We start from the raw sequence: 16,738 nt of genomic DNA, 5'->3' as shown, positions 1-16,738 counted from the left end.
GTTGTCATTGCTCATAATGGTCTATAATAAATCCCACCAATTTTGCCTGTCACTCGAGGTATAAATTTCACTTTCATCAGATTGCAGTGGGCTGTTATTTTATTTTTCACTCCCATTGATAGAGGTATATTTGTACGTGACGGGTCGTTCGGGCAGATCGCTGCACAGGACTTCTCCCGTCCACCTCTGTTCAATGTGCATTTCATACTGAGAACAAACTCTGCATTTCTTGTTTTAAGTTTGACAGAGCTTTATGAAAATAATCTGAACAGCTTGTACAACTCAAGAGACAGGCTCGCACACATGACAAACAGTCCAGCCTGTCATGCGCTCAAACCAAAGATAAAAAGGACAGAAGGATGATATCTTTCCAAAAAATGACTCAATTTCCCTCTGGCTGTCCCTCCTTTATTATCCGCCGGTATAATTTGGACAGGTGTCTTTGAATTTCAGATCTATATATATATATATATATATATATATATATATATATATATATATATATATATATATATATATATATATATATATAATATATATATATAAAAATGATAACATTTATACATATATGTATGTATATATACATATATATATATATATATATGTGTGTGTGTGTGTGTGTGTGTGTGTGTGTGGTGTGTTTGTGTGTGTATGTATGTATACATGCCTATTCCATCAAGAGGATCATAGGGAGAAACACAGATTTCCCAGAGAGGAATTTCTGCTATGTGAACCCCGGAATCGTCATCAGGAAGAAAAATGTAGCGAGGAGAGTGACGTCATTGTCTGTGCGATCTATTGATGTCCAGTCGGACTATCATGGCATCCAGGTTTCCATGAGTGAAATTAGTGGGAACAGTTCCACCAGTGTCACTACTATCATCATCATCATCATCATCATCATCATCATCATCATCATCATCATCATCATCATCATCATCATCATCATCATCATCATCATCCGCTATCGCGTTCTCTGTGATAATTTCTTCCAATTCATTTAGCCAATTTCGCAACATTCTTTTTTTTGAAAATCAAAATATATGTAACAATCACTATATTTATTATTTTTGTTTTTGTTTATTATTTCACTGACAGTAGCAACCGTGTTTACTGATATGAAGATAGCATAGCCATCAACATTGTCTCCGTGCCTATTCTAAAGGTTGTCGTCGCAACCACAACCATCGCCGTCGTCTTCGTCATCGTTTACCCATTAATTCATCCCAAATTTAAAGATCCATTAGCTGTAACTTTGGTCATTTTCTCTGTTTTGTTTGTTTCTGAGTATCATCTGCAGTTTCTGGTGTGAATCCCTGAACCATGGAGAAATTCCTAATATTTAGCTCATAAATATACCCTATATGAGTATAATCTGCATTGTTATTGTTTAAATTTTGTATTCAGGTCCGGACTAGAATACATTTATCAACAATAACAATGGTCATTTCACATATACAGGCTGTGTTGGCAAGCAAGACACCAGGCATTGGTCATGATGATCGGATTATAGTAAAATTCTGTAGTTGATACATTGAAACAGAGTAGCGAAAAATGTCAACAGTTACTGCTAATGTCCCTTTAAAATCGCTATCTGCTCTAACTCCGATCACACTGCCAGTGCAATAAAAATCAGCTAGGGTCTAGGAAGTCCAATCACCATGTCTCCATTTCTATGTGTGTAGCTTTTCCCACTGAGTTGCAAATCATGTGTTAGGGCCATCAAGAGCTCGACGTTTGTGAATTTGACATCAAGTCGTGTACACGTAATTTCAAAACACGCAAAGGCATTTGTCGGAGTCGGTTAAGTGTGGTCTTGTTTGCAAGTGGTAAATGATCTCTTTGGAGAATACAGGGGAATCGCTTTTGATATTTTCTTTGGCCTGTGAACAAGTCGAATGTTTGAACTTTCTCATGGAGAGGTCTTGGAGAGGCAGTCTAACCAAGCCAAATAGAATGTCGGTATGAAACTCTATAGCGGTGTTGTCATAAACCTAATGCAGGCATCGTTCCATTCTTACGTATCGGCGTTTTCCCCTTTATTATTATATTTGTTATTTTGTTTTCATTCACTGGTATTTCATACCTTGTTTATGTTAATTTCTAAGGAGAAATCAAAAGGTGCAGTGTCTTGGGCCGTGGCATTTCCGAGGAATGGATGCCAGCAACATCATCGCTTGACTCCGATAACTGTCTGCATCAAATTACTTTAATTTGTCAATAATTTAATACAAAATATCCATCTTTTCGTTCAGGAAAACGTTTGACCTGATTTTACATTTATTATCTTTCTAATAATAACAACTTTTCTTGTATATTAAGAGTTCATCGGTAGCATCAATAAAAGGTTAAATTAAAATATTTGTGTTTCCGAACTCGGGGACTTGCGCGATTTTTGTATTTTGAAAAAGCGTTGAGCTATAAAGACCGGCAATACATTTTCAGGCAAGCCCAGTATATCTCGGTCTTGACAAAACGTTGCATTCTGTCGGACAAATGCTATTCAAATATTTATGACTGCGTTTGTCTTCGAGTGGCGTGCCATCTTGGTGTCAAAGCTGCTTTGGGGCGATCGCTACTTAAGAAGCTCTCTGGGAATCATTGATAGCCGGGATCTGTCGCTCCGTTGTACAAGAAAATCGGAGGTCGAATTAGCGGCTTGGGGGCATGATCGACTCACATTCACCGAAATCTTCACTCCGTGTACCGTTTCAATACCAAAGCCTCCAAGCAATAGCCAGTGAAATCGACCACAGTCTGAAATTTACAATACAGACTGAAATACACATCTCGGCTGCCGAGTCATTAAAAACGACTGGAGCTTGCGCTGACAGGTTCAACTTCTCTTCAACGGCTCCTTTTTTCTGCGCACAAAATTGACGTATTCCGGCAACTAACAAGCTGACAGTGACATTTTCCTCTGTAGATGCGATGTCGCCGATAAATTTCAATTATTTCGCCTTCTCTAGGTAGTTTAAATGTGATGAAAATCGCAGTGTTACAAAACGTCCAGCGTCCGTTTCTATTAGGTCATTGCGTCTAGGAAACGCGCCGGCATTGTTAGCGAGATGCGGCGAATTGCTGCAGGCTTGCAGAAAAGACTGGACACGATTTTGTCTGTGACAGTACTTAATCAAAATATTGTAAAACTTACTTGTGGGTGAATCTTTCGGCTGCCTTTACTGAGAGCTTTCTCTTGAAAATGTGCTGAAAGGAAGGTCATTGAAATGAAACGTGACTGTGGCCAAAGTGCTACGCAATCACAGAAACAGGATGATAATGTTCCTCGCCCTCATGTATTGAACATTATTGTTTTATAGATGTAACAAATAATACATTAAATAAAAATGGTGAGAGAAAAGGGCATAAAACACTTTAGTTTCATTTGATATCCTAATAAACGTAAAGACAACAAAACAAACTCCTTGGTGTATACTTAATGCATGCCTGACGGATATATCAGAGTTTATTCGGTGTTCCATGTAAGGCGTACAAATTCAATGCCGTTTATCCCTTGTTCGCACACTGAGATCACGACTGACAGTGATCCAAATCCGACGCCAAACTTTGATCTGTCTATCCAGAAGTTATGAAGTAAATTTCTTAATCGTTTGCCGCTAATTCTTGCCACTTCTAATACGCCATGCCATGCTGTCATGTTCTGACGGATGATTGACAGGCGTGTGATTGCCGTTATATTCTGCTACATTATGTTATCATTACTGTCGATTTCAGAATAACGCATCACGGAAGGGCTTTTGTGTCAGCGAGGTGTCTTTTCAAGACTTTTTTACGCGCCATACTTATGCGGAATTTAAAATTCTGCCAATTTGTCCTAATTGTTTCAATTGTTCAGCTACAGACTGCAGAGGCGCCAGCAATGTGCCCCTGGTTCTGTAACCAGAAACAAACGAGGAAAAACAAACTAAAAGCGATCTGTGAATCGCGGTTGAATAGGGGCATTCTACAGTAGCTACACAACAAGGTGCGAAGTGAGTTAAAACACCTCCCTTCTGACTGGACAATACCAAAGAACATTATTACTAGTAGGACGAGTCTAAATAGGAACAGATTATTCATAAAAGAGTACAAATCACGCCTACTGTAAGAAATACGCTCTCTATTTAGACAAGACGTTTATTTGTTTCTTTTTTTCTGCCCAATTAATCAAGAAATATTCTCTTGGTGAAGTCCATGAATTCAATGATCGACCAGTGTAAAGTGTGAAGATTACGCTGTGAATGGTGTTGGCTTTTGTGTGCATGAATTTAGTGTTGGAATGTAGCCGTAAAAGGGCTCGTATATTTAATTCATGATTCTGTGTGCACGGTACACTCTGTAACAGCACACTTAAATAGTTGTCTTTCTCTTTGAAAATAGTGAAATCCAAATGTTTCGTCAATTAAGAAATCATTACTGGTTACGTAAATGGGCATGTCGTACAATCGGACACCCGTCGTATGTCGCACAGTGCGGTTGTGGTAAATCTTCAAGAAATGAACAAGATATCAACTGCCACCAAAATACATTACACAAACGTGTCCATTGCCCGTGGCGTCCAAACGATACCGCATTTATAAAGTTTCACCTCTGCGCTCACCTCAAAGCTATTTAACACTGCAAATCCGTTTCAGTCACTGAAATCTGACCAGAAATCAAATCGGAGCGGCTAAATCGCTGAGTTTACGAGCGCCTGTTATCAAGCGATTAAAATCAATTCTCCGAGTCAAACAGGAACTAGGCAGCGATCTTGCCATGGTGTCGATGGTGCCTACACACAACGGACCTCGGCGCCAACCTTAAGAAATCTTACAATCGTAACATTGCATTATCTTGGGGCGAAAAACGAATGCGGGAAAATTTTCTGCAGTATATTCATTTCAATTTAACCCCGAGGTTAGTCCATTAGGTTGTACTAAGCTAATCGCTTGTGTGAACAATAAACGTGACGAAGTGGGAGGGCCTATTAGACGAGCGTGTCAATAGAAGGAGTAAGACTGAAAGCTGTCAAAATAGGTGAGATTCATTGTGCTCCAACGCAACCCTATTCAAATGGCGTGACAACTTTTCTACTGCACGATCATTAAAATCAACAGCTTCATCAAGGGGGGTGGGCTAACCAAACATTACAATTTGGTGTGAAACGTTGCGCGTCCCCTAGCCCCTCCTAATGAGTGCCACCGCTTTGACACAATCTGTGAGCTATGGTGGACAAGAGATTTACCGACAATACTTTTTCTGTAATATGATTACGGCTGCTCCGACGATTGGAAAATTTGACTAAGAAGATATTAAGGCTAACTTGCAAAACAAATAACCCAACCGGCACAAATTCAATTTCGATCTCGGCTAGTCTTATATGCAGCAACCGTTTTGTATCTATCAGCTATCCAACCCGCGGGACAAATCAAATGCAAAGTTTTCATTCCCAACTCCATTACGGAGAATTAACTTTATTAATATTCGACTGTACGCCAAGCCAGGACTAATACCCTTTTTATAAGAGTGTTTTCAAATGTAATAGACGGATAATTCGGCCCTAATTTTGTTGATAGTTGTCTTCTTATCGAGTGTATTTTTTCCAACATGGCTGCCGGGTGCCCAACGAACCGTCACGTTTCATCGCAGCTGGCTTATCACAGCGGGTTGTCCTCAACCAGTGACAAAATCCGCGGAAAAACGATTGCAAAATCCTGGTCAAATTCCAGTCAAATACCTGCCATGCGATCCACAAATTATTCATGAAATGCTATAATCTCCTGTTACTAACATTTTGGGTTAGCTACCCTCTCGACTTAATGCCCACGTTGTCGTCTTATATACACACCTTATTCATTCCTTTACATCGGTGTGGTTAGCTTAAATATTTTCTAGTTTTTAGCAATTTAAAAATCCTAAATTTACTTTCTTTTTTGTGTTAGCGTTGACGCAAATATTTCACTGAGCTATTTTCGTTTCATCAAAAATTCCTGGGCCTCGACTTCAATGGAAACAACGACAAATATGTTTACTGTGCGAGTCTATTGCACAAGGTAAGGAGATGTCGAGATATATATGTGAAATCCGACAGCATTCAGCTCGCTCAGTTAAATACCATGTACATTTCACTTGTAAAGTCTGCATGACAAAAAGATAGGCGAACTGGTAAATAAATATGACTGCAGCGTGTTATTTCGCATCGATTTTGGGCTCACTTCCACTCTTATCGCCATGTCGTGAATTACTTTGTCCTGCCCAGTCGTTTGATTTTCATTGAGTTGTCTAATGAGAATATCTTTCTAGCAGAAGACTGGTCGAGTTGCCTGACGAATCAATAAATCAACAAAGCCTCACCGTAGCAGCTAATACCATGACTTTGAAGAAGCTTCCGTAAGCCAGTGCTTAATAAGCTGAGCGCACAATATAGTAATCGCTATAGCTCTTTTACCTCGAAGAAATAAAGGTGTTTTCACTGCCCACCCTTTCAATTTACACTGTAAACATCCTTTACATTGACGATCGATGATTACCCCATGACAGGTCCCGTAAAAATCGCAGGAAATCTCCGACGTTAGAATTCGCCCCGTGTGTCGGGGACACATACAGTCACACTGACGGACGGTGGGGATAAACAGATTGACAGTTTTCGACATGCTCGGTCTACCAATTAGCGATGTAGTGGTTCTAGTGGGTTTCCATGGCAACCATAATTGGGCCCAGGGGTCGCCATTTTTGTTCTGCTCGAAAAGTATTGGAAATAATCAAGACGGGCAATGGCAGCTATTCATGTTGATACATAATACCTATTGATATCTCAATGAAAGGCCTTCCCTTCATGAAAGACCACGAGTTCATCTGTGCATCGCTCTATAGCAATCGCTTGACTCGGTAAACTTACCTTTGTCCAACGTCCATGGACAGTGGCATTTTTTTTTTATTTGCTAAGTTGCTGCATGATTCGACCAATGCTAAAATACGCGGGCAGGACTGATCCCACTTTCAATTTGCGAGACACTTCAAATATTGCTTTTAGTTGGTTTTTCCCAAAGAGACATAAAGCACTTTGACTAATGCACGCTTAAGAAGGCCAACATTGGCCTAAGCCCAGGTCGCTTTAGCTTTAGTTTTGATAACTGAAGAGCTGGGAGGGCCAGAGAGGGACTAGGACGACCAAACACGTCATTGGAAATGCAAGGCATGGGAGAACTACTTACACACATAGCGCTCGTTGCTATGAAATTTGTCATCGGTGTGCTGGTGCTGTGACCGCCTCCCTACTCGTTTTCCTCATTACGTTAAGTGCTGTGTGTTTTTTTCGGGGTCATGCCTCGGTTGCCAACCTCAACACAACTCACGTCAAAATACAGTCACATATTCCATCCATCCGTGAAAAAGTATTCTTTCATGAGAAAAAAACGTCGCACTTGCCAGCTTTTTGTGTGAAAACCTAAATACACGCACATTGCAGTTTCAACCGTGGTCGTTCCCCCGGGTACCCAGAGCCAAAACATAGTGAAATTTGAGTTCCCAAACTACATGCAGCGCATGGCAATCAACGACAATATATTTATTAACTCCCAAAATATTTATGTAGTTGAAAAGATTTTCACCACCTCAAAGCTACGGTTTTCATTCTGTTGTGATCTCCCCTTTGAAATCACTTTACTAGTAAAAGTAGCCGTTGTTTGCTCTTCGCTTTATAATTGTTTTGCGGAGATTTGCCGTCCGTGACTAGATAAAAACTTTTGTTTGCACTGCTAAATGCCCCAACCCCCTCGTCATTTGTGATGTAGCATTGCCTCTAGATATTTTGTGGACAAATTTGTACTACTTCTCTCTCTTTAGCCCCTGTTTCTCCCTGTCTCATCAAATAGAGTCAACAAGGGGGCTGGCTTCTCACGTTCTTTGGACTGCCTGAAACTGCCTGAACCAACCCACAGTAAACAATAGCAACTTGATTAGCACACCATAACGCACAGCGTGACTCCCTCCAACAAAAAGAGGGGCTGGGATGAGTTGTACAAAAGAGATTCAACACAACGAGTTTTTCCGTGCTGTAAATAAAAATAGTGGAGTGCGCCTGCTGTGTCTTCGCACAAAAAATGCGGAGAAACCCCTGTTGAGATGAATTCTATAGTGAGTGACGTCACGGCCAACTGTTACGCTAATTGGGAGATCAATTGCATGATTGACAGATTACGTCAGTTGTCAGTGTTCATAATGAGTTGACAGCTAAATGACAGCTCCGCTTTGACACCTAGGTGCAAGCTTGTTAGCTATAGGCTGTTAGAATCGTCACATCTTGTGCATAAACGTTCATCCGTGCCTGCCAGTAAGACGTGCCGTACAGGGCTTTCTTTTCGTACGGATTACGTAGTAGTGCATTAGTGCAGTCATGCCTCCTAGTCAATTTACAACTGGGTAACTGAACCTGACCGGGCAGCGGTGGAGAGTAGTCCGTGAGAGCGAAATTCCTGTTCTAATCCAGTTGGATTTCTACGTTTTAAGCTGCTTTGTGTTCGGAAATTGTGCATAAACAAGCGAGCTGGACCAAGCGATACCGACCGTGTGTCAGTACGGAATCAGCCACCATCGTTTTCGGCGAAGGGCAAATACGCTACCGTGACCTACCGAAAGAGAGTCGCGGGTGTTGACCTAGCCTCGCAGTGTGTGTACTGTTAAAATACCACGGGCAGGAGGGCCGACCCAGTGACTTTCACCAGTGTTTGAATTGCAGTCGGTCAGTACAAGATGGCTGTGAGGCGGTTAGCACCACTGGCCTTGCTTGTCTTTGTACTTGTGGCTCGAACATTAGCGGTCCGTGAAATGGTCTGTGAAGAGATCACGATTCCGATGTGCCGCGGGATAGGCTACAATATGACGTACATGCCAAACCAATTCAACCACGACTCACAGGACGAAGCAGGACTCGAGGTTCATCAGTTTTGGCCACTGGTCGAAATCCAGTGTTCCCCGGACTTGAAATTCTTCCTGTGTAGTATGTATGCGCCGATCTGTGTCTCGAACTACAAACAGCCATTGCCGGCGTGCCGATCGGTATGCGAACGTGCCAAGGCAGGTTGTGCCCCACTTATGAGACAGTATGGCTTCGCCTGGCCCGAGCGGATGCGATGTGACGATCTGCCCGAATATGGGGATGAAACGAAACTGTGCATGGACTTCAACAGCAGTGAAGCCACCGTCACGCCAACCCCATCTGTCATAGGTACACAACGGCCAAGACCAGAGGAAGGCTGTAGTTCGTGTACTTGTAAGGACCCTATGGTACCGCTGACGGAAGAGTCCAGTTATTATGGTAAAATCTCCACCGGCGGAGCGGAAAACTGTGCTATGCCCTGCAACGGGGCATATTTCTCTCCTGACGAAAAGACTTTCGCCTCTTTTTGGATCGGACTGTGGTGTATACTTTGCTTCATATCGACTTCAATGACTGTGTCAACTTTCTTCATCGACATGCAAAGATTCAAGTACCCCGAACGACCGATCATATTCCTAAGTGGTTGCTATCTGCTCGTGTCCGTCGGCTACATTGTTCGTCTCATCGTAGGACACGAAGCCGTCTCCTGTACCGATAACCACATCCGCTACGAGACGACCGGACCGGCAGTGTGTACAGTAGTGTTTTTGTTGATTTACTTCTTTGGTATGGCGAGTTCGATATGGTGGGTCATACTATCCTTTACGTGGTTCCTCGCCGCAGGCATGAAATGGGGCAACGAGGCGATTGCGAGCTACTCGCAGTACTTTCACTTGGCCGCATGGCTTATACCGTCAATAAAATCAATCGCCGTCTTGGCAATGAGCTCCGTCGATGGGGACCCTATCACAGGTATCTGTTATGTTGGCAACCAAAACTTAGGCAATTTGCGGGGCTTCGTTCTAGCGCCATTGTTTGTGTATTTGCTGATAGGGACCTCGTTTCTTTTGGCCGGCTTTGTTTCTCTTTTCCGCATAAGAAATGTCATCAAACAAGGCGGCACGAAGACTGACAAACTAGAAAAACTTATGATAAGAATTGGCGTGTTTTCAGTATTGTATACTGTACCTGCCACCATCGTTATTGCCTGTTATTTTATGAACAACATTTTCGACTGAGCTGGGAACAGTCGCATAACTGCCCTTGTATAGAGGACAAAACAACGCCGGACTACTCAGTGTTTATGTTAAAATATTTCATGTGCCTTGTCGTTGGGATCACCTCGGGATTTTGGATATGGTCGGGAAAGACCCTGGAATCATGGAAGAAATTCTACAACCGATTACCGGTAGGAGTGGAAGCACGAGAATAAGCAAAGCAACTAATCCAAAGCAACTTCCACTGACTCATGTGTAGTGTGCGTCAACTTGAAAGTGTACATTTCATAACAGACTGCTTTAATCACGAGACTCCAAGTCACAAGAAGACTGGAAAGCGACGAACGCTTGAACTGTCTCTTTTTAAGAACTGACATTCAAAAATTACTGTGTGTGTGTAGTTAGGCCACGTTCTGGATGAACCCTTGCCAATATTCACAGCAAAACTCAGCGAGGACGGCTGGCTGTTGTGTGTCTAAAAGTGCCTCCGCCAAAATGTCTGCCGTCGTTAGCAAATGGACCTACCGAACGCTGTAAGTTTGCAAAAGACAATTGTCCCGTCTCTTTTATGTGCAGCTTTTAACCACATTTTTTGCCTTGAGTAAACAGTGACAGATAAGCCAGCTTAAACACATATATACGGGTTGTGTACACTTAGGACATACTGCACAAAATTAACTTAAAGGTATACACAATCAGTGAGAGTAACCCGTTTCAACTGTACGCCAAGAGAGAAAAACAATTAGAGGGGGCAGAAAGGTTATCAAAACTACAGAAAACTATGTCAGACTTATTATCTCACCTCAAAAATACCACCAGCGTTTTCTTTGTAATATTATCCAAAATTGTCTCCTACATGTATAATAGTTTTATGTTACAAAGTTTTGAATTCGAAATTGTACGTTTTATTTATCTTATGTATGGGAACCCTACGCGACATTTGAATCTCGATGAAAAGTTATCTCTGCTGGTCTCCAGCATCGCTTTCCTATTTTTTGCATAACCCAGATGCTATATAGACTTTTTAAGTTTCGAAGCTAGGAGAAAATTTCAGAGACAATTCTACGAGGTCAATAATATTTTCTTCCCCTTTTAAAAGGGTATCCATTAGGATTTATAAAAAAACATTATCCGAACAAGATTGCTGGATGTATTGTGGAATCTATTATTTGCGTAATGCATTGGAAAAATATAAGAAACGTCTTTTAAAAACGTGAGAAACCCGTTTTCGTCGCTTTACGTTGTGTGTGTATCAATTAGGCTGTCGTTGTGTGTTGACCTGTATTTCGCAGCGTTTAGGTACCGTGTATATGGTCTTAATTGGGCGTGCTTGGTGTCTTGGTGACAGCGAAGGATAGTCGCTGTTCGCAGACACCGAGCGCGAAGGAGGTCAGTTTCTTTCACTCGCCAAACGTGTCGTCCTTTAGCCTCGCAATTTGTCATGGGGGCAAATCCATCGCAAATGAGGGGAATTAGACGACATTTGCACTTCCAAAATAGACAATTAGGGCCAGGGTCATTACATTCTGGAGAATAGTTCTGTGTGCTTTGTCAAAGGCAGTACAGAGCCCCTTCACAAAACAGTACACTTTTTTCAAGCCAGGCTGAAAGCCCCAAGGAGAGCAAAGCCGTAATCCCCACAAGTTCTTTCGCCTTTCACTGGGGCTTTTATTCTTATGTCACTGTTTCCCGCCCATCAGAACCTAATTAGTGCAAAAGTGAGCTATTGTTGTTTTTCAAAATGTAGGAGCCTAAACCCATTGTCGTTCGGTCGAACTCTTTGCTTGTCCTGTTTACTTTTCTCATTCACCGCCAGCAGTCGACGTAGTGACGCTTTTTAACCAACGTTTTGCTGCGGATTCGCTTGGTTGACTTCGCTCTAGCAAACTATGTGTGTATATCTAAGCAGAAATGTGGTCAAATGGGCCGGATTTGGTGACTATAGTTTAATTGTTTATCTGTTCCACGTTTTTCTAAAGGGCTTATCTCTCTACGGGCGCGACGTAATTACAGGGGCGGGGCTTAGCTTGGTATATGAGACCCCTCTGACACAGCCGTTGTCAGTCAACGGAGGTTGTATAGAAAGTGCACAATAGGGGTGTATTTACATAGGCAGTAAAGCCAACACTTAATGGCTGGCACATTATGCATGTGTCAACCCGCCCATTAATCACTTCAACCCGCCCACCTCATTAGCTGCATTGGTTGCTTGCTAGTAATGACTCTGTAATTAATTGCCCGTTAGGCTAGAACAATAAACAAAAGACACAGTCGTTAGGGGGCATTGAGGAACGAGCAGAGAATGCGAGACAAATTGTTTTACCAATGTACTCGTTTCAAATTCGACTCATTCACTCTTTTTTCCTCCCGTGTAACCGTCTGCGTAAGCGAGCTCAACAACGAAGACTGCATTGTGAGCGCTATACGAATTTACTTTAGAAATAAACATCGCCCTAAGCGCAATGGAATATACCGCGGATACAAGTAAATTCGTCTGTGCCTCGTAGCGAACGATAGTTAGGAGACTAAATGTTTCGTCGCCTCAAGAATGTAGTGAAATCAATATCCTAAGCTTGTTGACTGCAGTTTAGTGAATTTTAGCCGATTTCTGCGAGGATCTACAGCACACAAGAGTTGGGCTAACGGTATATTTAGAGCTAGTATAGAAATCCGACATAGAACTATTTAGTTTACATTTTGTTGCGGCACAACAAGCGAGCTAACCTTAGTTGAAAGGACTATATTGTTGTCTGATTCGAACCATTTTCGTTCCGCCGCTATTTTTTGGCTGTATAGAAGGCTTCCAATCCCGCTTTGTTTGGCAAAGTATGGAGGGCGCGACAAATACTTGGCAGGAATCTCCGTTGCTGGTGGAAAGGCAGAAATGGTAGCTTGTGATGGGAAATAACATCCCAACGAGGCGGGGAGGCGGGTTTTTCTATTTGGACTCGGTTTGGGGCTTGAATCCCCCGCTATCAATCGCCTTGGATCCAAACTGGGGCGACCGTGGGGAGGCATGTTTATGGAAAGTGAAATTCGAAACTGCAGCCTAATTACACCGGCAAATATGACACGTAAACAAAAAAGATTCCGATAAAAAGTTGGCATGCTTTAATTTGTCAACTTCTAGGGACTATTTTAAAGGCATTTTTGCTGGAGTCGTCAATCCACTTCAGTCGCTTTCGAGTAGACTCAAAACACATTTTTCAGACTCGAGTTCAGCGCGCCTGATATACACTTGAAATTTTAGCTTGAAACGCTATCCTTAAATATCTGGGAGAATTTGATAGTCGCTGGTTTCTAATGACACGGGGCTGTTATTGACACCCAAGACTTTCATCATGCAGCGACGTCGATTGAACTCTCGACAACCTAACTTGTAACATCATTAAACCATTTGTTCGGCCCAGTGTGTCTGCCTGGTGTGCATGCTGTGGGAACGCTTTCTTAATGAAGCCTTCATTTTTGTCACCGTGGGCTTCGATTTTGGCACGTACACTCAAGTCGCTTTGAAAGAATGGAGGTCATTTTCTAAATGCTTGGCTTTGTGGTATTGTATAAGCCTAACGGAGGCAATAGTTTGGTCAAGCAAAGCCTTTCATACAAACAAAATTGTCACCACCTGATGTGCGCATCTGTAACAACAATCATCATTGGCTTTGATAAAGGGAAATAGACATTTTTCCAAGTTTCAACCAATAGTGACCCTCCTTTCACAGTAGATAAGATGATACGCCCTTTTCGGCGACGCGCACAGTTGTTGGTTTCCGTCAATTGAAAAGCTGAATTCAACCATAGAAATGTCATTTCTTTAGACAGACAATCTCACGATGTCCAAAGGCGCCTAACCGACTCAGTCTACAAACGACAAATTATTCAGGAACCAAAAATTCACAAACGTTGGCAGAAAGAATCGAAACATCACGAAACACAATGTGAACTAATTTTGCTAGAATTATACCCCCTCCCCGTCTTTCCACTCACCCGGGAGATTTTCTCGTTGAATCACAATGCAATAATGCCACTAACGACGAAACAGAAAAGGACCATTATCAAATCAATAGTAATTAAACCTAAATTTGTTTTTGTAGATAATCTTTTTGCGGGATAAACTATAACGCGCCGTGAGCAGACGACACATGCTGTCCCTCGTGAGTCAACTTCAGTGGATGTCAAGCGCTGTTCGATAAATTTGCGCAAAAAGCCGTTCACTTATGTAAAATGTCGTCTGCTGAATATTTTGACATATTTTAGCCGTAATTTTGAGAATTTCCTACCTAAAACCAGACAGGTGACAAAATATCGTCGCGGGCATAGGGTATTTTTCACCAATTATGAATAATTACGTGTAAAATTTTCAGAAAATTTGAGCAAATCTATCTAGGGTATTAGGCATTTATGTTGCAGACAGGACGGAGTCTATGTACAATGAAGCCTGAACGATTTAACAAGCAAGTTTGGCATGAGATAATCGAAGTGATGGCACGAATCATCCATTTCTGAAACTATAATTTCACTTTAAATTCCCTTGGACTGGCGAACTGACCCGGGTCACGCCAGAGACAGCAACTAAATTTCGCTTATATATTTTGCATTAACAGGTTTTATATTTTAATGTTTGATCCAATGAAATTGTACGAACGTTGGAAATGCATCTTTAACTCAATGTTTAATATAGCTCCGATTTAAGGGATCAGTTCAATACAGCTAAGCTACCTTTTTGTTTTATTATCGCTAATATAGCTTTAACAAGTTAATTTACTGATGAGCTCGTGTATTTTCTTGTTGCAGCCTTTCCTGCAGTTTAAAACATGCCAGTGTGTGATACCTGTATATGATATCCATTGCATGGATTGTTCCAAAGCGCCACGATAAGCTCGTTATATCGAGTTAACACCTCGATTTATGTTTACAAAAATAATAATTCAGCTGCATTGAAATGTAAGAGTGGACAAAAAGATCGACACCCCTCATGCCCAACCATTTCTGATGGACACATTTTCGATATTATTAAGTTTGAATTCAAGTTCTTGTGTTGCATTGCAATTATTCTTCACGGGTGACAACGTATGCCAGAATACTTAAAGCCCAAAATATGTTCATCATTGTGGAATGCGACGACAGCGTTTGGTATAGTGGTGAGTGGATTTTTTTACATCAAGAGTTAGCGGTGACAAAATAGACTATTAATCCCCAAGATGGTCCAGCTTTTAATTCAAACAAAATGACGCATGCCAGCAAAATGAAGAGGGATGTGATTTTTATCTTTTCATAATTGCATTTAGGTCCATCACATCGACCAACTCGGAATCTGATAATAGCATATAATTGTTGCAGTGTCGCAGCTTGCATTCACGATCACGCAGACCGTGTTGTGGATGAGAGAGGAGCTAGATGCTAGCAGTGATGTCAGGTTTTTCCCTGCCCCTCCAAGCTTCCCCTGGAGGCCCCAACGACTGTTTATCAACTCGAACACAAGGTGCGCGCAAAGCGTGGCTAGGGGCAACACTTGGCCTTCGTGTGGTACACAGAAAATTTTTAGATTTGACCCGATAGTAAAAGCAGATCGGAACAGATCTGTGCACTGGCTAAAAAAGGCGCACACGCGGAAATAATGGCATTATTCTGATTTTAGCATATGTAGTGCATAAATATTTCAAAGCCCGTACCCTATGCATCCGAAATCAAAGGAGCACGAATAAATTGAGACGGAAAGGTTACCATGGCAATGAGGATAGGTTATTTATGGGAACTAACATCGCGTCTCTAGTGTAATAGACGAGTCTTTAACACTCTCCCGACAAATGCCGACTGTACTTAAGCTTTAGCCGGTGAAATCTCCCCGTATTACTGCAAGGAATTTGTCTACATGAAGTTTGGTATTTGTTTTCGTATTGTGCAAGTTTTGGTTGGTTTATTTTAATTCTTGTATTTACCTTGGCATGGCGAACGGAGCGTAAAGTTTAGCCCCGTAATAGAAACACGACACCCGTTGTATCAAACAGGGTTGCAAAAAGTCACACTATAGTTGTGGCTTGCTCTATTGAGAATTTATCAAGCGTCCATTCAGGTCGCAAATTAACTTCGATTTGTGTCAAAATTATTGCCATAATTATCGAAAATTACGGAAAATAATGTGACTGAATGATCACATGAGTTGTATAACTTCAGAAAGGCGCAAATTTGAGAAAAGAAAAGTAAAGGTACGTTTCAAAATACAGTGTTGTCTTCGAATAGCTCGCCCTCCGCTCTCCGAGTTATGCCGTGTTTGGTTTCGCGGAATTAGTTAATCTTCACGCAGCTGCCACATCAAGGAAGATTAACATACAGCCTAAATAACGCCCGGAAGATTTGTCTCGGGGTTTTAAAAACTGTGTCCAAATCTGCAGCGAGACTGCTATTATCGAAGTGGTTTTGTGTAGTGCATTAGGGGTCAAGACATGCTTTTCAAACGCAGTGGTCGATCGTTTGTGACACATTAATTCGCTCGGTATTAGCAGAAATTTTAATTTCGGGGAAAATGATGACCCAATAAAGCAGATCCCCGTTTATAAAAAAGGAATTAAACTGTCTAGGAACTTGAGGCGAAATGGAGCGTCTTTTATGCATTTTACTCGTCTGTTCCCTATTTCAGTACATTGATAGAAAATGCAGAAATAACTGC

At 41.6% G+C, this 16,738-nt stretch overlaps 1 protein-coding gene across 1 annotated transcript; it reads left to right on the top strand.

The window, feature by feature from the left end:
* The first annotated feature begins 8,275 nt into the window (after positions 1-8,275).
* On the top strand, positions 8,276-11,215 carry LOC139144188 (frizzled-5-like). Its single transcript, XM_070714838.1, is given in 3 exon segments — positions 8,276-10,069; positions 10,072-10,257; positions 10,260-11,215. Coding segments are annotated over 3 exon segments (1,599 nt in total). The 5' UTR covers positions 8,276-8,730; the 3' UTR covers positions 10,334-11,215.
* The last annotated feature ends 5,523 nt before the right edge of the window (positions 11,216-16,738 follow it).

This window comes from Ptychodera flava, chromosome 11 (genome assembly GCF_041260155.1).
Source record: "Ptychodera flava strain L36383 chromosome 11, AS_Pfla_20210202, whole genome shotgun sequence".
Lineage (NCBI taxonomy): Eukaryota > Metazoa > Hemichordata > Enteropneusta > Ptychoderidae > Ptychodera > Ptychodera flava.
The sequence above is the reverse complement of the archived record's forward strand: the minus strand, read 5'-3'. Positions and strand labels throughout refer to the sequence as shown.